The sequence below is a fragment of the Phoenix dactylifera genome, chromosome 5 (assembly GCF_051530095.1).
Source record: "Phoenix dactylifera cultivar Ajwa chromosome 5, Ajwa_hap1_PhDact_Kaust_v1.1, whole genome shotgun sequence".
Lineage (NCBI taxonomy): Eukaryota > Viridiplantae > Streptophyta > Magnoliopsida > Arecales > Arecaceae > Phoenix > Phoenix dactylifera.
In genome coordinates this window covers 24,802,552-24,826,758 of record NC_143194.1, presented here as the reverse complement: position 1 = coordinate 24,826,758, position 24,207 = coordinate 24,802,552, and the positions used below count along the sequence as shown (strand labels likewise).

Sequence of the window (24,207 nt, the reverse complement as noted above, 5' to 3'; positions counted from 1 at the left end):
CACATACTTTCCCTTATCAGTCATTCTCAGCATCAGGAGCTTACATGCTTTACTGCTGCTAACAACAGTCCCCATTGGAGATCCGCCATATCTCTAGAATTTAACGCTTTTCTTGAGCAGAGAACTTGGGATCTTGTACCACGTCCCTCTAATCAAAATATTCTGGGCTGCAAATGGACCTTCAAGATCAAGCATCACTCTGATGGATCCATTGCCAGATACAAAGCCCGGTTTGTGGCTCAAGGATTTAAACAGCAATATGGCATAGATTACTTTGAAACCTTCAGCCCGGTAGCTAAGTTTCAGACCATTCGGGTCTTGATAGCTCTAGCCACCACACTAAAATGGCACATGCGATAGATTGATGTGTCGAATGCTTTCTTGCATGGTACACTTGAAGAAAATGTCTTCATGGAGTAGCCCCGGAGATTCACAGATCCAACCAAACGTGATCATGTATGCAAACTGCGAAAAGCAATATATAGTCTCAAACAGGCCTCCCGGCAGTGGTTCACCACATTTACATCCTATCTGCTTCAGCTCGGATTCATCAACAGCTCTCCTGATCCTTCCCTCTTTCTTCTCAACAAGCAAGGCAGTGCTACCTATGTTCTTGTATATGTTGATGACATCCTAATAACAAGGAACAACAACACCGATATCACCCAGCTTCTTCTTCAGTTGCAGAACAGATTCAAGATTAAAGACCTAGGAACTCTGTCTTACTTTCTGGGGATTCAAATCATTCATTCACAATCAGGAGTGGCTCTGAATCAGTCCACATACGCACATTCTCTTCTACAAAAGGCTGGGATGCTGGATTACAAACCTATCACAACACCTCTGTCAGTCAAGCCTCATTCCACTAAGGAACTAGAACCCTTCCCCAATCCTGAATATTTTCGAAGTCTGGCTGGATCTCTCCAGTACCTCACCATCACCAGACCGGACATCTCCTTCGCCGTCAATTACATCTGCCAATTCATGCATCGCCCTCTGCAAACTCACTATCATATGCTCAAAAGGATTCTCCGGTACATCAAAGGCACAGTGAACCATTTCCTACACTACAACTCCGGCTCCTTGACTCTCTCGACTTTTTGTGACTCTGACTGGGCAGGGGATGCCTCTGATCGTCGATCAACCACAGGCTACTGTGTCTTCCTTGGATCAAACCTCATCTCATGACTTGCTAAAAAGCAACCTACTGTTGCTCGCTCATCTACTGAAGCCGAGTACCGAGCATTGGCAATCACCTCAACCGAAGTCATTTGGCTTCGTAGACTACTCAAAGAACTGCTGATCCCCATCTCGCAGCCTACAGAACTATGTTGTGACAACATTTCTGCTCTATCCCTAGCAACAAATCCTGTATTTCAGGCTCGCACGAAACATATCGAGGTGGATTACCACTTCGTGCGAGAGAAAGTGCAATCGAAGGAGCTGTGCCTCGCCCACATCTCTACTCAAAACCAGCCAGCAGACATCTTCACAAAACCACTCTCTGGACAACGGTACTCTCTATTGTGTTCCAAGCTTCGAGTTCTCTCCCAGAACTCAGCTTAAGGGGGGATCTCAACGGACACCAAAAGCCTTACAGTCTTTTCCCTCTTCAGACTAAAACGTTTCAGTTGAAATGTTTCAAGCTCAACTAATTCCGTTCTGAAACGAAATCCCACCAGAATCCGTTTTCCCAACAGCATTCTGTTGTATCTCTTTAAACTGGGGAGTGAGCTCTATATAAGCTCATGTATTTCAAACCGACTGATGTAAGGGGATCGTCATCCATTCCAGAGCTTCTCTCTTCTTCTCTTCTAAATTTTCATCAGGAGGGCCACCTCTTTTTAAAAAGAAAAAAAATCAAATATTTCGACGACTTCAAAAATATCCAACCAGGCCTTCTCTTTTATATCCCGTGTCTCTAAGAACAGTAGCATGACATGAAAAATAACCAATTCCTCCTATACAAGCCCTTGCGGATTACCTTCTTCTCATCTAGTTGGCAAATATTTTAAATAATATCCAATTATTTGTTAATATTACAGTGGAGAGATGTCAAGGCCGAGTGTAATTTGAAATTAGTTCACAAAATGCTTCCCCGTACATGCACCGTTAGCATATATTTAGCATTTGTGCCTCCATATTTTAATAGATGACATCTAGTGCATAATTATTTTGATGTTTTAGCTGCTAACAAGAGTTCATGATGCCACCAATGTGAGTTACATCTGCTGGTTGGCGTCCCTCTAGTTTTCATGTACTAGCAAGACGTTCTAGGTTGAAACAAGGAAGGTGACATTCCTATTATATGTACCTGTAGGAGTATATACGAACAAACAAACAAAAAATTCTTGATAATGCATATAGTTAATTTCTCCGAGAGTGATCAAGGTTAATGAGGCTATCACACCAAGCGGCTCCATTGGACCAAAAAGTTAACCAACACCACCAATCCACAACCTCAACAAGTTTATGCATCATTGGTTGTTGCAAGGATTGTAAAAACTCTTTTGCCTCAAGCAAGAGATCACAGGTTTGAAACTTAGGTGCTATTTCTATCACAACTCAGGACTTCGCACAAAAAGATTAACCTAAATGTATTTTTTAGGTTTTTGGTCCTATATAAGTACCCAACATCTTCTCAGCAAATAACCAATATAAGATTAAATACATGCCCGCACAGGTTCTCACATACTCTTCATATTCAAGCTCTGACGTCCTCGTCAGGCTAAGGATTTAAATCTATTCAAATCTAATCACAAACATCACGATCGGCTTATAGTCAGCCTTCATGAATATGTACTGCAGTGTTCCCTAATCCACATAGGCTATATGCCGAGTTTGAATACTCTTTATCACAATCCAGGACCTCATCTAAAAAGGCTAGCCAGAAAGTATTTTTTAGATTTCTTAGTCCTGTTTAAGTACCTAAAATCTCCTCGGCGAATAACCGATGTGAGACTAAACACATACCCATATAGGTTCTCACAATTTCTTAAATATTTCATCTCCTATTTTACCCCTAGTTTCACTAGTGGTATGCACAATCTACTTGGCTACTACGCTGAGGCCTAGGAGGAGTGAGGAGGGGCAGCAGCTTAAATTTTCTCCATCTCAAAATAAATAAATAAAAGGAAAACAAGGGCGATGCTAGGAATAGGCTTATATTGGGTTAATTAATTGATCAATAGTCTTAGTCTAGAAGTTCAAAGATAATATCATGGACAATTTCACGTTAACAGTACCTTGATTAAATGTTTGTGCATTTAAACCAAACGTTTCTTCATGCTCAGATGAAGATGTTATCTAGCCTATAAGGAAAAAAAATCAAATATATATAAAATTTTTATAGAAATATCTTGTAGAAATCGTACCTATTAGTTTTCCCGAGTCCCAACCCACCCTCTATGATCCATTATGAATGAAAGACCCAGTTCGATGCTATCAAGCCATCATCCCAAGCTCGCATGAAGAAAAAAAAAAAAAACGTAAAAATTTTAATAAAATTTGGGCAAAGAATCCAGCTAGAATTCTTGTCCACCCGAACGCGCCTAGGTTAGAGGGGCAGAACCGGCGCCGGTTTTTGCTCGATATTTAAAAAGAAATCCCAAATACGCAAGGAAACACGGAAGCACGCCGAATATCTATTAGGGAACTGAAGAGTCTGGCAAACCGGCAAACCGCCTTACCAAATAACAAAAACAAAAACGATAATAATAGCAATAATAAGCCGCAGTTTTTTAGGGTAAAGAGGCGAAGGGGCTGCGGCGTTATCCTCGCTCCCTTCCCACTTCTCCGTGACATCCATCTCCTCTTACTCCTTGCTCGCTCTCAGCAATCTTTTCGCTCCCAGAAGTAAGAAGTGCGCGCGAGAGGGGAGGAGAGAGACGGGTCATGTCCTCCTCGACCAACCTATGGGTTCTCCTCGGCCTGGGCCTCGCCGGCGTCCTTCTCATGACCCGGCGGCTGAAGCGGGCCATCAAGCAGGATTTCGGGGCTTTCGTCGAGCGGCTCGAGCTCCTCCCTCCCCCTCAGCCCGCCCCTCCCAAGGCTCCCCATCCTTTGACTGGCCTCTCCTTCGCCGTCGCCGACATGTAAGCTTTTTCCTAAATCTATCCTTCTCTTATTCTTCTAATCCCCTGATCTAATCATCTCTTTCTCCCCTTTTTAATCTTTTCTAGGTTTTCTTCTCACTGTTCCAATCATCAGTTATGCCTAATTTGTTCTTGACGAGAGAGAGAGAGAGAGAGAGAGAGAGAGAGATGTTTTTGACGGTTTTGATTTGATAGTATGTTCCTTCCTGTTGTGATTTAGGGCTTGTTGTTATGTAGTAGCAAGTGGTCATGAGCTTCTAGTGCTTGATTCCTTTCGGGGGAATAGGAGGCGGTGAAATATGATTTGGGTTATTAATTTGATTCTGAGACTCAAAAGTATAATTTGATTCTGCCGGCCGGTGTTGGCTGCTGGCCGTGCAATGAGGACATGTTAAAGATAGCAACAAGAACGAGATGCAAGCGACTAGAATTATGTATTTTATTGTGTTTCATAGCATAGAAATAATAACCCGCATACTGTGATAATTTTTGTTTGTTGTTGTGGACAATTTTAGGTATGAAAAGCTTAAGCAACTCACTTAAATCAATCAAGGCTTTCTACTTGGTTTCTACAAAATTATCCTTTAGATGAAGATATTTGGAATGAGATAGCCCTATTACAGTAGTAGGGATTTGAACTCCCATACATAAGCAAAAGTTATAATGATAATTAGAAGCAAAAGGAATGCTATCTTGTTCATAGCTACCACCCTCCTACACCACTAATTCCCTAGCTGCAAACCTAGAATGTCAATCATCATGTGCTGTTTCTAGGTGCTTTAGATATTGTGGGTGATAATGAATTGTGAGAGAGCACGATTATTGACTCCTAATGACAGAATACTTTTACTTTTAACATATTCTAAATGTAAGACATTTGAAATCTTGGGTCCAAGCATGAATCAGATAACTAAACCAATGACCAATACAAAGCATGTCAAATAGATTTTTTGCTCTTCGCTCCTCATATCTGCAAAATGTCACACATTCTGTCATTTTGGAACAATCTGCAGAGAAAGAGATGTGGTCATATAACTTGATTGAGTATGTTTATTGTTACTTCATCCCCATTTTCTTGGATTTAAGTCATTGCAAAGTCAACATTTATTTTCCTCTGAAATTGGAGCTTGATACTTGATATGTAGTCTAGTTTTCACATCAGTGTCTTTGGATTCAACCATTTCTGTGAATTCATGATCAAACATGGTGAGGTGGACATTCTTAATCTTTTGAACTTGTGTTTTTAGTACGTGCCAAGGCTGTTCTATTTTAAAATATATTAGTACTTTTGATTTTCTTGTAACTGCTTACTGCAAGTGACTATTATGCTAGCTATCAAAGAAATCATGCCTCAAAACTTCTTTGACATACTTTAATGGCTTTCATTGGGCAATCATAGCTGAATTCTTGATTGCTTCACTGATCAACAGATTCGATATCAATGGATATGTAACTGGATTCGGCAATCCAGACTGGGCAAAAACTCATGATCCTGCAGCACGGACATCTTCAGTGGTTTCAGCTCTCGTAGATGGGGGTGCTACTTGTGTTGGAAAAACAGTGATTGATGAGATGGCTTATAGGTCAGATTAGTATTTCATTATTCACATTTTCTGCTTACATTTGTAACATAACATACAATCAATTTACCACTGTGCGGCCTCTTTTGACATTTGAACTGACCTCTTTCTATACAGCAGGGCCCCAATAGGGTTTCAGTGAAGATTTAAAATCTTATCATGTCTTTTTTTCTCTTGTGGTTTATTTTCCTTATAGTTTATGATGCCTTTGCTTAATTTAAATACATTATATTTTCAGTATCAATGGTGAAAACAAACATTTTGGTACACCAACCAATCCTGCAGCTGTTGAGCGAATACCTGGAGGATGCTCGAGTGGATCAGCTGTAGCTGTTGCTAGTGGTCTAGTTGATTTCTCCTTGGGTGAGCTTCTAAACCACTAAATATTTTGTACAAAGATGTAATGATAACAAACATGACTGTTTTTTAAAAAATCATAGCCGGCTTGCCTTCTCTTAATATGTAATAACTAGCTTATAGACGTATATTGTGAAATACCACCCATTGAACTAGTCATGGTTGAGCTGATGAATACTAGTATGCCGCAACCTGCATGCATTTAAGAAATTTACAGTTTCACATGTTTTATGACCTCATATAATCATGTTTGTGTGTTTGAGGATCTAGTGGAATACATAACTTCCTGTATGTGGAAGACTTTTTAGTCTTCTCCCATAATTTGCACATTGGTGGCATTTTCTGTCCATCATCCGGTCTTACTGATTTATCACTCTCTTCTTTCCATAGCCATCTTCTGGATAAAGCCCATTTGTGTCAGGCTTTTCTGTCAGTTTGTTCAGTAGGTTGAATGATCTTGTTAGAAATTCTACAATGCTTCATGGTTGGTTTGAGCTCCTACCATGAAGTTTTTGTATGTCCAAATGGCCATAGACTTAATAATGCTTCACTGATGAACAATAGTTTTATCTTTTCCTGCTGTAGCTTCTACTTATGCAATACGGAGGATGACTGCTTGGTCAAAACTGTGGCACTACCTCTAGTTTACTTTCACTGAATTTTTATAGAAGATCCTGGTCTTTGTACCTTGACATTTGTTGTATGCTCTTGGAGCTCTATTGTTGCTTTTTCTATTCTGGAGGTGACCTAGATATACATTGCCCTTGACCATGACCTCGACTATTATTTGCTTAATTTTTTTGAGTTCTTTAGGAATGCAATAGAACCTCCAGTCTCAATAACATTTCTTGTGATGCAAATACATGGACGTTTTTGCTTTCTTGATTTTAGTTTTTGCTGTCCTCTTATACATATGTAGACAGAACTGATTAGGGAAAAAGTTCGGACTTAAGTGAACTTTTTAGGGTTCATTGGCCTCTAGAGTAATAAGAAAATCAATTAGTATTGTAGTTAAAGGGAATGCTTCTGTGATGATCTGGAGGGAGCGGATAGCAAATTGGATTATCATTTAACTGGAACCAAGCAATGGAGTATGATTGAGCAGGTTCGTGAGCTTATGCTTGCCAATTCCTGAATGCATCTCATATAAAAATATGGGCGATAGAGGCTTGGTTTTCATTGTTCCATGCATTTCATAGATTAACTTTCCTGTAGAAATTGCTTGCACCATTTTAGAGGAGTGAGATTGTGAGACAGTAGTATTATTCTGAAAAAGTGTAACCTCCAATGAAAATTGATTGGTTTCTGAAAATCAAACTACCAACTGCAGCCTGCAAAGGGGTGTTACCATTTTGGGTTGACAAGCAATGGGTTTTGTAATTCCAATTTTTTCTTTGTTGACAAGCTAGTAAGACCTGCAAGTTAACAACCTTTAATACCTGAATGGTTTGTTTTAAGGTGATGTAGCCTGAAGCATCTTTCTTTAACTACAAAATACCTAATTCCATACTACGAAGTTCAATGGCCATTCTTGTCCATGTGAAATGGGTTTTATCGAGCATGACAGTAGTATTCTCCAGCAACTGAATATGATGGTTCATCTTCTGTGACAGTGTAACTGACTTTTTATTTGATCGTGGTGGAATGTTAGATTTGGTTCCTGTTGTCTTCATCTGCTCCAAAAAATTCTTAATGTGTCATTTTAAGGGCCTACCAGTGATTATTTGAATCTTAACTGTTATTTACATTAACCTTGTTTCTTGTCTTTTACATCCATATTGATTTTTTATTTTTTGGCTTGCATATTCATCCGCAAGGACTAGTTTTTATATTTACAGTAGAATTGTATCTGATATCTGAATTTCATTTTTGACTTGTCCAATAATTTGAAATTGTCAAATGGAATTGTCCCAGCTGTGTTAATGTCAATATTTTCGACATATGAGGCATAGTTCTTCTTGCAACTCAGGAATCATCAGAACATCAGTATTTGATTAGTTTTCTTTTGATTTGTGCTGCAAAAAGGAGAAAAAAGGGTTACTCTTGTCATATATGCATCATGGGCAGTTCCTTTATTGACTCATAAACATGTGTAGGTGTTGACACTATCGGTGGTGTGAGGATACCTGGGGGATTTTGTGGTATATTAGCATTCCGACCTTCACATGCTGCTGTTTCGAATATTGGTGTTATTCCAGTCTCACCAAGTCTTGACACTGTAGGTACGCGCATAAATTTTTCACAATTTAAATTCTTCCTATTTTTGCACTCTAAGATATATACTTATTTGAAGCTATGGGACTCTTCTTAGAGTACATTTTGTTTGTTGTTTGCTAAAGCAATAATGACAATGGTTAGAATTAGCTGTCATGGACATGGGTGGAGCATGGTAATACAGATATGGATGTGATATATAAATTTTCCTAAAAGTATGATATACCTTCCCGCTTCTATATATCCTTATGTCATCACATGCATGTATGAATAGCTTAATGTCTATACAAATGTAGAGGCATGCTGTACGTAGCTGATGAGTTTTGAAGTTTAAATGTAACTTCATGTATCTTTCGATCAAATGTTCAGATACATCAAACTTCTTTAGTAACCATATGAGGTTTTTTTATTTGGATCAGGGATTTAGGGATCCCCCTTAGTTGGCCCACATGGGCCACACTGACTGGGAGTGGCCCATGGCATTATTGGTAAAAAACTTGAACTGACTCCTGCCAGTACCACTTGGTAGCAGGTTAAAGGTGTGAAGACACTTGGGGCTCATTTGAAGGTCAGGAGGGGAGTTTTTAGCTAGGTCAACAAGGTGACAGCAATGTGTCATTGATGTAAGTCACTGCATCGAAATTTGAAACAAAATAAGCGTTAAAATAACAATTTCATATCAAATATCGCCTGCCTAGCTAGAAGAAACGTTAAAGGTATAGAAATTAAAAGGATGGAAAAAGCCAATTCTAGCGAGAAAAGGCCATGCAGCAGGGCAAGCCAGCCTGCCGTGACCATACTGACCCATGCCCTGCATCAGTTTGACATGTGCCGTGGTACATGCCATGCAGGTTGGTGACTGGCATGGATACTGTTGGGGGGAAAAATGGACCACCCCACAAATACAATTAAAGCACCCAAATCCGACAGCAAGCCGAGCTCATGCAGGCCGAGCCGAGCTCAGAAGGCCGAGCCGAGCTCAGAGGACCGAGTCAAGCTCATGCAAGCCGAGTCGAGCTCAGAAGGCCGAGCCGAGCTCATGTAGGCCGAGCCGAGCTCAGAAGACCGAGCTGAGCTCATGCAAGCCGAGCTCAGAAGGCCGAGCTCATGCAGTCCGAGTCGAGCTCATGCAGGCCGAGCTCAGAAGGCCGAGCTCGTGCAGACCGAGCTCATGCAGGCCGAGCTCAAAAGGTTGCCGAGCATAGAAGGCCAAGCACAGAAGGCCGAGCTGACCTCAGAAGGCCAACCTCGTCGTCCACATGCTGCAGCCATGCCCTGCAGCAGCCTCACCGCACCATGCTTTACTTGCCGGCTATGCTACGATATATCAACCAGGGATCATACCCTGTTACGACTGTCAACGCCTCACCATTCCCAAGAATGGACTGCACTGCGCGCCACAAGCAAGCTCTGTCTGTGCGCCATCTCCCATGATGGAAACGGGCCATCCACGGCAACTCATTACTTCACACGCCCACGTCCAATCGTGACGGTAACCCTTTAATTCGTCCAGTCACATCACAGGTAATCCTGCTACTCCTATAAAAGGTAGGCTTCTTCCTCCCAAAGGGGAGGCTTCGGACTTCTACATACAGTCCATCTCCTTCTCCAAAATTAAGCCCCCCTCTGACTTAAGCATCGGAGGGCCGCCGCCGGAAACCTCGGCCACCGTTTTTTTCAGGTCCCCCGGAGGACGCCGCCCGCCGACGGACCGCCACCCACCATCTCACGCTGGAGCTCCTCCTTCTGAGCCGACGGCCGCCTCCGGATCCAATTTCCAGCAACAGTTGGCGCAGAGGAAGGGACCGAGTCGTGGCCATGAAGCTAAGGAGTAAGGGAGCCTCTAACGCCTTCCGGCATTGTGTACCAAGTTCTGGACACTCAATCCAGAACCTATCACCAAGGCCTCCGGCGGATCCAGTCCTCCAAGTTCAACCAGAGCAGTTCAACCTGCTTGTTCAACAAGTCCAAGCACTCACTGCGGCCGTTCAAGGCCTGCGGCAAGTAGAAGACCAACCTCTACTACCTCCTCACGAGCATGAGTCCTCAGGACGCCGCTCGCGATGTTATTTCTCTGTGGAGTGTCGCCACCATCGAAGCTCCCACCGAGCTCGACCCCCAAGCTCACGCATCCATTATTCTAAGAGCTCGCGCCGAAGCCTGACGCCTCGAGTACGGGAGCATCTATATGAGGCGGGGTTTGCCCCATGCCAAGCTGCAACAGGAGCCCCACCCGAGCTCGGTAGAAAAGTCGAGGACTTGGAGTGGCAGATACAGATGCTTCAAGACCAAGGCCCAAAGCGAGACGCCGACCTTGACTTTACAACAGAATTTTCATTCCCTCAATGGATCATGGATGAATCAATCCCCCAGAGGTTCAAGATGCCACAGATTGAGCCATATGATGGCTCATCCGATCCTCTGGATCATTTGGAGAGCTACAAGGCCCTTATGACACTCCAAGGAGCCACAGACGCTCTACTCTGCAAAGCCTTCCCAGCGACTCTCCGCAAGGCAGCTCGTCTTTGGTTCTCCGGACTAAAACCTAGCTCGATTCTCTCCTTTGAACAGCTGGGCAGGCAGCTCGCCACCCATTTTGCCGCTAGCCGGCGTCAGCGCCGGACCTCAGACTCCCTCTTCGCCATCAAGCAGAAGGAGGGAGAATCCTTAAAAGACTACATCAGTCGCTTTACCTCGGCCACATGGGAGGTTCGCAATCTCGACCAGTCAATCGCCATGTCGGCATTGAAGAATGGAGCTCGGTCCTACAAATTTCTCCTCCATCGAGAAGAGCTTCTCCGCCGACTTTGTTGAAATGTTGGCCCGAGCTCGCAAGTACGCCAAGGCTGAGGAAGCCATGGCCTCTCGGCGAGAGGCAGCCGAACAACCTGCCAAGATGCAGAAGATGCGCCACGAGGAGCGCTCCCAACCAAGCAGCAGATCCCTCTGGCATGAGAAAGAGCCTCTTTGGCCCAAGAGCCTAGCTCACTCGAGGTTTTTCCTCCAAAAGTTTCAGACATACACTCCCCTCACATCTACCCGAGCATAGATCTTCATGGAGATTGAGGGTCAGGGCTACCTCCGACCTCCATTGAGGATGCGACCGACAGAGTCACGGAAGCACTCCAAAAAGTACTGCCACTTCCACCGAGATTGCGGCCATGATACGGAGGATTGCTTCGAGCTCCGTGATGAGATCGAGGCACTTGTCCGTCGAGGTCGGTTGAGTTGTTTTGTCCGTGATCATGCCTACAGGAGAGAGCCTGAGGAACAAAACCTAGTGCCGCGTGAGGAGCAGGACGACAACTGACCTCTCGCAGGCATCAACAATATCATCAGAGGGCGGGTGAGTAGAGGCGCCTGAAGCATCGAGCTCGGAAGAAGGAGTTTCCTCAAAGCATCCGTGTACTACGAAAGTCATCTCCTTTTCCGATGAAGACTAAAAGAGTGTTGAGCCCTTTTTATGACGACGCTGTAGCTATTTCCTTCATCATTGCAAGGCTTTAAAAAGAATTTTAGTACATAATGAAAGCTCGGCTGATGCCTTATTTTGTATGCCTTCCAAAGGATGAGCGCTCCTCTGGCTAGATTCACAGGAGATTCCACCCCAAGAAAGTACTATGAAGTTAAATCCTCTCATGGTCCAGAAGATCGAGCTCATGTAGGCCGAGCCAAGCTCAGAAGACAAAGCGAGCTCATGCAAGCCGAGCTCATGCAGGCCGAGCTGAGCTCAGAAGACCGAGCCGAGCTCATGCAGGCCGAGCCGAGCTCAGAAAGCCGAGCTCAGAAGGCCGAGCCGAGGTCACGCAGGCCGAGCTCATGCAAACCGAGCCGAGCTCATGAAGACCGAGCCGAGCTCATGCAAGCCGAGCTCAGAATGCCGAGCCGAGGTCACGCAGGCCGAGCTCATGCAGGCCGAGCTCACGCGGGTCGAGCTCATGCAGGCCGAGCTCAGAAGAACGAGCTCCAAAGGCCAACCTCAGAAGGCCGGTGCTAAGCCAAGTCCTGAGGGACTTCAAAGCTCGAGAGCCATTAAAAAGTCTCCAAAAAGGTACAGGACGCCACTTTGGCTTTAAATAATTTTAATATTTTACCTATTTTCAGGTCGGAGAATCCAAAAAACGACCTACGGGTATCCCTATCTCCAACGTCGCCCCGCTCCGAATAAATACGCACGATCACCAACGGAGGAAGTCCGTCTCCTGTATGTGTCTCCAATGATGCCCCGACCAAGCTCGGAACGCCAATTCGACGACATTCGACGCCCTTCGACGACATCCGACGCCATGTCAACGCCATTCGACGCCATGTCAACGCCGTTCGACGTCCTTCAACGACATTCGACGCCTCCTACGACAACACGCCCCGATCTGAGTGGGGGCACCCTGCTGAGTCGACCACAAGCCAAAGAAGGCCGCTGAGTCGACCTGAAGCACTTAGCTCCAACTGCATGAGAGGTACACTCTACTTGGCACGTACGTCTCCATAGATGTTTGGCTATATTACAGGATGATCGACGACTGGACTACTTCCTTCGCCCAAGCCAAAAAGCAGCTCAAACTCGGAAGTCGGGGGGTAGTGTTGGGGGAAAAATGGACCACCCCACAAATACAATGAAAGCACCCAAATCCGACAGCAAGTCGAGCTCATGCAGGCCGAGCCGAGCTCAGAAGGCCGAGCCGAGCTTAGAGGACCGAGTCGAGCTCATGTAAGCCGAGCTCAGAAGGCCGAGCCGAGCTTAGAAGACCGAGCCGAGCTCATGCAGGCCGAGCCAAGCTCAGAAGGCCGAGCCGAGCTTAGAAGGCCGAGCTCAGAAGGCTGAGCTCGTGCAGACCGAGCTCATGCAGTCCGAGCCGGGCTCATGTAGGCTGAGCTCAGAAGGCTGCCGAGCACAGAAGGCCAAGCACATAAGGCCGAGCTGACCTCAGAAGGCCGACCTTGTCGTCCACATGCTACAGCCATGCCCTGCAGCAGCCTCACTGCACCATGCTTTACTTGCCGGCCACGCTACGACATATCAACCAAGGATCATACCCTGCTACGACTATCAACGCCTCACCATTCCCAAGAATGGACTGCACTACGTGCCTCAAGCAAGCTCTGGCTGCGCGCCATCTCCTCCCATGATGAGAACGGGCCATCCACGGCAACTCATTACTTCATACGCCCACGTTCAATCGTGACGGTAACCCTTTAATTCGCCCAGTCACATCACAGGTAACCCTACCACTCCCATAAAAGGAAGGCTTCTTCCTTCCAAAGGGAAAGCTTCGGACTTCTACATACAGTCCCTCTCCTTCTCCAAAATTAAGCCCCCCTCTGACTTAAGCATCGGAGGGCCGCCGCCGGAAACCCCGGCCACCGGCTTTTTGCAGGTCCCCCGGAGGACGCCGCCCGCCGACGGACCGCCACCCGCCATCTCACGCCGCAGCTCCTCCTTCCCAGCCGACGGCCTCCCCCAGGTCCAATTTCCAGCAACAGATACCCAACATGACTTTTTAATCCTTGAATTGGATCAGTATCCTTCAGTGGTAATATATCATGATCATGGCCATCATAATTATCGATATATGATCATAGTCAAGAGCATGAACTTCTAAACTACACCTGCCAACCCATCTAGGATAATTGATAGTAGATAGAAGATTTTTTTCATTATTGGGCTGGGCTTGGATCTGCTTGTTTCGGCTCAATTATAATTATTCTGGAATTTGGTTAGTTTTTTCATCTTTATTTTTTCTGCTGACCTAAAATGAACCTGATCTGACCTTAACTCACCTGTACCTGCCAATCTGCCTGAAATAATTGGGTTTGTGTGAATGTTTTTTGTTCTCAGCTTAGGAACAGGCCTGCCTATTCCAATGAAATTAAGATAGGGTTGGGTTCATTTTTTTTTAACCACTTGATCAGCATTTAACATAAATGCTCAAGGAAGTTTTTGTTAAATTATAACTGTATAATCTTCATAGTGAAATGCATTGAAAGAATATATTTTTTGCTAGTTTATTCAGCATCGTTTTAATATTAATTAGGTATTTTGTGTTTCAATTTGTTAAAACATGGCATATAGGGTGAACATTTTACAGGAAGAAATTTTGTTCATGTAATTAGCTCATATTTCTGCTATGCAGGATTATTTGCTAAGGATCCCAGTATCTTGCGTCGTGTGTCTCACATACTGCTTCAACTTCCATATGCTGATCACCGCCAGCCTAGACATATGATTATAGCAGATGATTGTTTTGAACTATTAAAGATTCCAAATAGCAGGGCGACTCAGGTGGTGATCAAATCTACAGAGAAGCTGTTTGGAAGTATGTTTTAGCTTATTGATCCATATTGTCTGTAGGTTTTCTGCAAGTGCTTAATTATCTTCTATTTACTGTCCATGGATAGCATGTCTTTGTATTGTTGATCTACCTTGTCAGTAACATTATTAATTGATGGCTTCAGGGCAACTTCTAAACCATGTAAATTTAGGAGAGTATCTGGCTTCTAAAATATCCAGCTTGAAACAGCTTCAAAATGGGAAGAAAAGTGGTGATTCAAAGACTGCATTATTATCACTTGCAAATGCTATGCGGCTGCTTTACAAGTAAGCTCCTTGTATAGTTGAAAATCATACAACTTTTGGATTTTTTTGTGTTGTTTTATGGTATGTTTGTTTTTGTTACTTGAATGCCAATATTGTATCCGTAGTTTGTGTTATTTAACCTATTCATGGAGCTCATGCTTTTCATTTTTGCAAATTCATCAATACAATTTTAAGGCCCTAAAGTTTGGGGATGAAAGATGGTTTTATCTTGGCAGGTAATATAAATATAATCATGTTAACCTGGTTATTTTGACAGTGTTGAGCACTCCGTCTCCTACCCATGATTGTCATTAAATTTATTAAAATGATAAGATAATGCACCAAATTCAGCCAGTGAAATATTGCAAGCACAAAGCAATAATAATTCATGAAAACAAGATTTGTCGTGTTCAACTTCAAACACAAGGCAACAAAAACATGACTAGCATGTTGTGTTACTTTTCCATGTTTGAAATGAACCACTTTTTCTTGTCCAGAATTTTATACTTATTTTTGGATGTGTAATATCACTTTTTCCTCATGTCAGGAAGTTTATGGTTCTAATCCTGGTACATCTATATTTGTTTGTCAAAGACTCAAAGAACATATTGGTACTTGGTACACATAAATTAACTCTCTTATGTAATAAAAAAACTAAAAACAGATTATGCTTAATTTGTTTTTTTTAATTTGATTTTGCTTAGAAATTGCAGAGAAATGATTGTAGTGGCGGCTAGTTATACAGTTTAAAGTTTTGTTTCAGGTCTATTGTCAAAGAACTATGTGTTAGTCCTTGCCCATTTGCTACCATGACTAATGCTTCCAACATTCTTTTCAATAGAATAATATTATTATAATTCCTAACATTTGTAGGTCAATCATAAAAACACTGTTTATCTTTTTATCATTATCTAGGTCTATGTTTTATGGTATATTAAAAAATCACTCCTAATGAAGAAAATTCAGCCATCAAATAACTGAGACATATAATTATTGTCACCTCTTATATATGAATTCTATCTATGTGCGTCCTCCCTCTCTCTCTTCTCTCTCTCTCCCCCTCGCCATTGCTTCCCGCTATGCACCCAGATCTTCTTCTGTTCCAAATAATTCTACTCAACATCATCATGTTAAAGATATGGAATGCTACTTAAATGAAGCACCCCTGCATTGGTAAATCTAAAGGAGGATTTATTTCATAGATTCATCTTCACCTTTTAAGAATTTTTCACGATGGTTACTTTCCATATGTTTCATATGATTTTAATACCCACATCAGTGGTCTTATGTGGTCCAGTTTCAATTAACTAAGACTGGAAAAAAGGTATATCTTAAGAAAAATGATGCTACCATTTCCTTTTGTGCTGAAAAGAAACATGCAAAAATAATTCTTTTGACTACTCCACAACATAAGAAAAGAATAAGTCTTGAATATTTTCTGGATCTAATTTGGCTTTGTGGCAAATTTTTTGGCCATAAATCTTAGTGGAATTCTTTTGAAAGTTCAGATCCATGTTTGCTGAGCAGAATTTGTAGCGGTATACATAAATCAAAATTTGAAACCAAAAGTCTAAAGCAAGCTTCTATCTAATCCTTACCTAAATCAAGCTCTAGTGTTCGAGCCGTGGTTGCGGGTACAAGAAAGTGAAGCTCTTAAAAAGTTCAAGGGTAAGGAAGTCCCTCGGGTTACCTGTATAACAAAAAGGTGAGGTCCGCATTCTGAAAAGAACCTGTCAGAATTTGTACGGAGCTGATCCGATTCAATTGTCACTGGTACATTTATTTAGTGGTTTATGCTTTAACTAGACTTCATACATTCATCTGATAGGTTTTGGTCCTGGAGTGTAAATTGTTGTGCAAGAACTATTTAAGGAACAGGCTAGAGTTTGGCTATCTATTCCATCAATGTGAACATCTGTTTAAAGCCCTCATCACCGTCTATTCTTTTTTCCCCTCTTATGTGACAATTCACCATAATATTCCATCATGTTGTTAGTTTTGATTGAAATTTAAGCCCATGAATAGGGGCTTCATTAGAAAATCTAAGCTATGTTACTAACTTTTTATGATCTAAAAAATCTCTACTTTGTCTCAAATTTTTGTGTATACAGGATTCAAAACCACTCAATTATTCCAGCAAACAAGAATTAATTTTCTTTTGCACTCTACTTATAAATGCATCATGTTATCTTTTATTGTACAACTAATCCTCCCTTTAATACTTCATGCGTCTGCCTCTTGATTCATTTGCTACAAGAGCCTTGGGAGGTTCATACTAGCTGCCATGAATTTATTCTAAATGCTTGTATATTGTCGTACTTGAGTCTTTGACTATGATGTTTCATTTAGGTTACTCATTGATTATGAACTAAAGACATTTCTTTTGATCATACTTATTATCTGTGGAAACTTTTAGACTAACTTGAGTTTTTAAGAAATTTAAAATCTTGAAATGAGTCAAAATGGAGTCAACTGACCTTGGTTGGTTGGAAATGGTATTGTTTGATGTTTTTTAATATGAAAAGTTATTTAATTCACAGACTTGAGATAGTGGAGAATTTTGGTATCTAAGGATATGCATTTCTGCATGACATGCTAAAAACTCAGTTGGAAATTGCCTTCAGTGGTCTAAAGGATTCATGGTGGAATTGGATTCTCATGGATTCCTATGTGGATGAGAATACGAGAGTATGTTGAGTCTTTGCTAGTTGTTTAACAGTAAAATCCAATAGGGGAGAGTTTGTGGGTCATGATGAATCGTGTAAAAATATCTTTGGGTTGAATAAGGGAGTATGGGGCATGTAAAATCCAATGATGACCTAGATGCTTGCTAATTACCATAGCTTCAGAACCTCCAAGCAGATATCGAAGGTCTTTGATTAGTTGAAGGTATTTTAAGAATGGACCAGGCTTATCCAGAATCAACCAAGCTAAGCAAAGAGGACATTCTTAAATGAATGATATGGAGGTTGATATGGCCTTGGAATGCAATAACTTGTAGAAGATTTTTGCACCTTCATTGGACTAACAGTTTCACGTTGACATGCAAGAAATGATGATGATTAACTTTGCTTCTCTTTCAATAATTTGGGCTCTACTTGAACATAATTGTGGTTTTCTTCTCGTAATTTTTTTTCCTAGATTCATCGGGCCAACTATCCTTTCTCGGTAGTGCCTAAAGTTATTCACACTCATCATAGTTTCATCGGAGAAATGGGATCCAAAAACCATGAATTTTGCAGTGCTATGTCATATATGCATATTGATTGTCATATATGCTTTGCTGACCAATTCGAGTTGGATTCATTGATATTAAATTGACTATCATTATATTTCACCATGAAATTTACTCAATTCCCAGTTTAAAGTCTTCTTGTTATGGCCTATGCATGCTTGGCACTCATACTAGTAGTCATCTATGCCAACTTAAGAGTATTCTTTCTCTTGTTGGATAACATTTATTGCTTTGTTTCTGGAAACAAGCTGAAAATTTTTCTCGTTGCTCTTATTTGACCATTCATAAATAAGCTCCATTATCATCGTTTTTATGTCTTATTCGTAGAACCATCATCCAGATAATCATTTTAAGCCTTTTTGCATACAGGCATGAGTTCAAAAATAATCATGAGAGGTGGATCAACTCCGTTAAGCCTGTCCTTGATCCTTCTATATTAGCTGACATGAGTAGTTCATTGGATGATAGTGATGCACATATTGAATACTGCCACTATGCAAGAAATGAAACACGCTTGGCCCTTAATGCTCTTCTAAAGGTATGCATGTCCTAATATTTTAGCATAAGTTTTTCAACCATTAGTAGCATTTGCTGACTTCTCTTTAATTTTTTTTGTTTTTCTTAAAAGTTGCACCAGTTATATTTTCATTTGAAATTGATGTCTTTGAACTAGTTTATCCATTGGCATCTATTTTGTTGTCAAACCCAAAGAATTGTGATTATATTATGTGGTTATGTTTATTAATTACAGGTATCTAGTTCAGTGGAAATTCATACATGTCAACTAGAAACTTTGATATCTTTGCACTGACACTGTAGTTGTTTGCTTACATGTAATATGAGAAGTGATAACTGTTGCCTAAAAATTGCACGCACACGCGTAAGCTCAGTGATTCAAAACAAGCTTCATGTGCATCGAAAGTAAAATAAAACATTCTCATCTTCATATATTAGACATGGTAACTTAACAAACTTGAGCTGCTGCTGTAACTGTTTAAAGGTAAATCCAATTACGTGGATGATGACATCATCTGATTTTGGATGAAATTTGTTGTTTTTTTAAATTTGATCATTTTTTGAATCTGCGGAGTCCTTTTTTCCACTCAAAGATGATGCACTCATAAAATAATATACTTCAGTTATGGTGAACTCGTAAATAAAAATGAACTCAAATAGGCTTTCTTAACATAATAAATAAAAGAGAATGTTTCCTGTACAGTGCAATCCTTAGTAGCAGAAACGTTTACCTAGGCAATGCACCTGTTTCAGAATTGTCTTGGAAACTCAGATTCACAACCTTTTCCTAAGCACTTTGCTTACAAGAAGTGTTTCTACAATATCTCCGTCTATGCACCTGCACGGGCTTCCAATTTTGGCAACTAAAATACACTCAAGAGAACAACCCCTATATGTATCTTTCAAGTATAATTATGAAATCAAGCGCTTCATTTCCTTCTATTTTGAAATCACTATAAAGGAGCATGCTTAGGAGTTAGATATTGTAATGGAACAAATGATATTGGATAGTGTTGCCTGAGCTTTTGGTTTGATATTGAGAAGTCCTGGAGCTAACATAAACCATTTGATACACTTATTCCTGGTCTTAACTATCGATGTCTTCAGCATCATATTTTTTATCCTATTTTATGACTTATTGGGGTATAAGGATATGGAGAGCTTGTGCTTCCTAAATTTTAGGCCTTCATCCAATTAGCAAGGAGGCACTCTGGCCTGCCAAGTGATGAATGTGTGCATATCATATCTTTTCTAATATTCTAGCTTCCCCCCTTTCTCCACCCTTTTTCCCTTCTTCCTTGGGAAGGAGTCTGGAACTTCTGTTAATTTGTTGCCCTGGTGATCAATGTTTGGGTGATTATATCAGTTTCTGTGCCTGAAATTTTGATTCTGTAAAGTATAAACCACTAAGATCATGCTTTTATTTAGATCTTGGTAAGAGGGATAAGCATTAATCTTTGTGGAAAACTTTTAAATTTTTATAAACAGGGAAATTCCTGAGCTGACTCTTGGTTTCTGTCAAATTTTCACCTATAGGTTGTTGGTTCTGGTTTGGTGGTTTTTATGCATAGTGCTGTTGTGGCTCTCATGGGGCTTGTCTTGTGCATTATGACCCATCACTTGCTTGGTACCTTTTGTTTGCTTCTACTTGTGAGGTGGTCCCTGACGATCTTGCCTGCTTGGGCCGGGAACAGGCCTTTTGTTCTTTTCCTCCATGGGGTATAAAATAATGAGCACAGGTTGTGTGTTGATCATTGATGAAACATTTAAACAGCATATTATCTTGGATGACAATTGATGCACCTAAGTACAGCCTTTTCCTAAAAGTACAGCGTGCACTGTGGTAGAAATATTATGATATGTATAAAGTAGGTATGGTTTGGTTGCATTGGTATTTCACTGTGTGATGGAGTCTCAACATGACAATTTTGTGTGTGAGTTTAACACAGCTATTCTGTGATTGATCTGGTCCTCGCACTTTTCCAAGTTACCCATATTGATTTTGGTTATGTGCAGGATGATGGAATACTTGTTCTTCCTACAGTATTAGGAGCTCCTCCAAAACTTAATGCAAAGGAAATTTCATCATCGGACTACCAGTCTCGTGCGTTATGTCTATCGGCTATTGCTAGCATGTCAGGCTGTTGTCAGGTACAGTGCTTTTGTTTGGCAATTGAAAAATTTGTTGATAGCAATTGCTTGACCTTGGTCAACTGGTAACAGTCATACCAGTTAATTTCTAATGCATTAAGGATTTTTCTGCAACATCCTTCTCCTTGCATGTGCAGGCGACCATACCCATAGGGTTCCATGAAAAGTGTCCTGTGTCAGTGTCCTTTATTGCAAGGCATGGAGGTGATCGCTTTTTACTAGATACTGTCCAGACTATGTTTGCATCTCTTCAAGAGCAGGTTGATGAAGTTATGAAGTCCAAATCGTCAAGCAGTAGCATCAGCAAGGAAGAATCTGCAGAAATTGCAAAAGAGAAAGTCAGTTCTCTCTCTTTTTATAAGCTAATGTTTTGTTTGTTCTTGTCGATAGTGTGTTATGCTTAAGACATTGTTGTGGATATTATATTGTTATCATTAGGCAGGAGCTTTATTCTGTAGTAACTTAAAACTTGTTAAACAATATGAAGCCTTCTGAAGTAGGTTGTTTTGAACATTTGATTTGGTTGAATTTTTCATTATTACTTCAATCCTTGAATTAATTCTTCTCATCTCATCTTAAACCCTGTTCCTTTGACCTGTGGAATTTCTCCTTATTTTGGTATCAATGGCTTTATGACAGGGTAACATTGCTTACAAAGAAAAACAATGGCAGAAAGCTGTTAATCTGTATACTGAAGCAATCAAACTAAGTGAAAAGAATGCAACATATTATAGCAATAGGGCTGCTGCATATCTGGAACTTGGGAGGTACTACATTATCTTTTGGGTTCTTTTATTCTATTATTTGCTTCATGATTGAAAGATCTTGTTTTGTTCAACCAGTTACCTTCAAGCTGAAGCTGATTGCAGCGCTGCCATAAGCCTTGATAAAAAGGTCAGTAATGTTGTATAAAACAAAAATTTGTGGGTTCGACTTGATATCATAATTTAGTACCTTGGTTGAAGCTCGTTATGGTGATTATATAAAGCATGAATCCTAAACCTTCTTTCTGCATCAATTTTACCATAAGTTAACCAGCATATCCGGGTGATTAAAATTCAAATTCATGCCACGATTCTACTGTGATTCCTCCGTAGAGTGGACTTCACCTAATGAAAAGTTGGAATTATTTGTGATCTCCATTATGTATTGTTTTTGGTAAGATGTGTGCTGCTTCTGTGGTTTTGTGCTGGATTCAATTTTTCCCTTCTTTTGGAATGGGCCCTGTACTGTAGGCTGGTGGGACACATGCCAGCAGGAAAGTTTGTGGCTCAAGGTGCATGTGAGCAATTTTTGGCTACATGCTTGCGCAGGCTTACCACAAAACTGGCCATGTTTTCCATCCTTCCATGTTGCTTTTGTGCAGTCATTGTTGATCTTCCCTTTTTGGTTTCAGAAAGTTGAGAAAGCTCCACCTGATGTTCCATTTAAATAAATATCTTACATACACCTAGGACGACATTGTTTCATTTTTTAATTTGTTAGTTCTCTCAGCATTTTCCTTTTTTTTCTTTTTGGTTTCTTGTTCAGAATGTCAAAGCTTATTTGCGAAGAGGTACTGCACGGGAAATGTTGGGCTATTACAAAGAGGCAATCGAAGGTCTCTCTCTCTCTCTCTCTCTCTCTCTCTCTCTCTGTGTGTGTGCGCGCGCGCGCACTTGGGTATGTGCACTTGTGCGTGCATATGTGTTCTAAAAGTATGGGATTCTGCCCTTGCCATGAGCTTGGAACCAGAATCACTGAAGTCACCACATCTTTGGGTTAAAGATGGCTTTCCTATTAAGCTTGCACTACAGGATTTGATGCGCAGGAGCATCTGCTAATATTGGTATGCTTAGCTTGCCTGACATCCAGGACCAAGCCTTTTTCCAAACTACAAAAAATTGTAGATGTTGAAAATTCCAGTTCAAGTCAGCGGTCCTCAAATTTATTGTTTAAATGACTGAATGCAAATATTTTGCCTCCTTGCCGCTCTGAACTTGCAGATTTCAAATATGCACTCGTTTTGGAGCCAACGAACAAGACAGCAATCCTTGCCGCTAGTAGATTAAAGAAGCTATTCCAGTAGATACCACACTAGCAATTTGCAGGTGGTCGAAATCACCTGTTCAATGTTTGATATTTGAAGATGGTGGGTTGACCCGTACAGGTACATTTGAAGATGTTCGGCAGCACCTTAGAAGAGCACGAATCTCAAGAGTTTGCAGGCATCCGGATTGCTTACCATCTATCACGCTGAAAGTTTTCAACTTATTTACAAAATCTATGGCTCTTGATATTGCCTCTTCCTTGGTATAAGATATGCTAGTCCAGTTTTGTTGCGCAGCTGATATCAAATGTCAAATACCATTTTCAGTTTTACCATATATGCCCTCTATTTTTTTGAATTGTACTATAAGATCATCATTTCTTGCAGTGATGGCGAGTGGTATTTTGGAATAAAATCGCATAGTTTGGGATGGTATGCTATCAATTCATTCTTCGCATTATTCACATCTTTTATTGTCCCACTGCTTTGTTGGTTTTGTCTCTTGCTGTGGGAATCGCTGGTTTTGAAATGGTTAGGAGTTCGTTCTTGCTCAGAAGTATTTGATATTGCATATCGAGCAGATGTGGCTCCACACAAAGAATTGTCATTTTACACGGATTGCTATTATTATAATTTGCACGGTAGTTGAAGTACAATTTACTCCTATTTTGTATGAAACGAAACCAAAAAAAAATCTCCAATATACAAGATTGGATTTTGGAAATTTTTAGAAGATTAAGTCCCTCAATGTGAGCGCGACCAAGATAGTCGTGTTATTGTCTGATTTCAGTATCCCTTTCCTGCAAGGTAAGGGTTTGCTGGGTTCTTTGTATGTGGGTGCAATTATTGCCGCCCATAAGGTATTGCCCAAAAAGCCGTACACGCCGAGGTTGTTCAAAGCGATAAGCAGCCGTCCAAGTCAAAAATAATCTTGTGTGGGCCATGTAGCATTGATATCTCTACCATCATTCTCTACTGAGGTGACTTCATGCGGATGATTGTGTAGGTTCAGTTACTTTCTAGCGGTGGCGTATGTTACACAACTTGAGTAATGAGGCAATAAACCAATTCCTGTTGTCAAAAAAAAAAAAAAAAAAAAAAAAATATTGCCATTTGAAACTTCCTTGTATCAGGAGGCCGCGTCAACATCAAGAAAAAGAGGCTTGCCGATGATTGAATTATGATCGCCAGGTCTTTTTAAGTGGAGAATTGATATTTGGAGTTGCTTGACAGCGACATGGTCCCGACGGCTTTACGCGTGCCGCGTAAAGCGATGTTGCCCGATTACCATTCTCGATGGCGAGCTCGACTGCTTCAGCGCCGGTGGAGGCGTGGGAGCTGGGAAGGCAATACAAGTCTCTTGGCTGGAAAATCTCTGCATTCCTGGTTTGACCTGGGTTCTGCATGGAAAGCCTTCAAATGGGGGCGAGGTAGCAATCAAAGAAGAGGGGAAGAAA

General features: G+C 41.2%; 1 protein-coding gene across 2 annotated transcripts; it reads left to right on the top strand.

Annotated features, from left to right (window-relative positions):
- Positions 1-3,619: 3,619 nt before the first annotated feature.
- Positions 3,620-23,194, top strand: TOC64-III (translocon at the outer membrane of chloroplasts 64-III). 2 transcript variants are annotated; one of them, XM_008811585.6, is made up of 13 exons: positions 3,620-4,094; positions 5,525-5,677; positions 5,913-6,037; positions 8,128-8,253; positions 14,377-14,559; positions 14,699-14,840; positions 18,424-18,592; positions 20,587-20,721; positions 20,859-21,059; positions 21,361-21,488; positions 21,564-21,615; positions 22,252-22,321; positions 22,707-23,194. In XM_008811585.6, exons 1-13 carry the CDS (start codon positions 3,895-3,897, stop codon positions 22,787-22,789), a joined length of 1,767 nt encoding a protein of 588 aa, XP_008809807.4. In that variant the 5' UTR covers positions 3,620-3,894; the 3' UTR covers positions 22,790-23,194. The 2 variants fall into 2 exon arrangements, 1 of the variants encoding a protein (XP_008809807.4); XR_015987196.2 differs by having other exon boundaries at positions 3,670-4,094; positions 22,252-22,549.
- The last annotated feature ends 1,013 nt before the right edge of the window (positions 23,195-24,207 follow it).

Bases quoted from the DNA above. Each gene is read 5' to 3' on its own strand.
- TOC64-III (XM_008811585.6), top strand. From the start codon at position 3,895: ATGTCCTCCTCGACCAACCTATGGGTTCTCCTCGGCCTGGGCCTCGCC. The intron at 18,593-20,586 runs GTATGCATGTCC...GGTTATGTGCAG, and splicing joins CCCTTAATGCTCTTCTAAAG to GATGATGGAATACTTGTTCT. The intron at 21,060-21,360 runs GTCAGTTCTCTC...GCTTTATGACAG, and splicing joins CAGAAATTGCAAAAGAGAAA to GGTAACATTGCTTACAAAGA.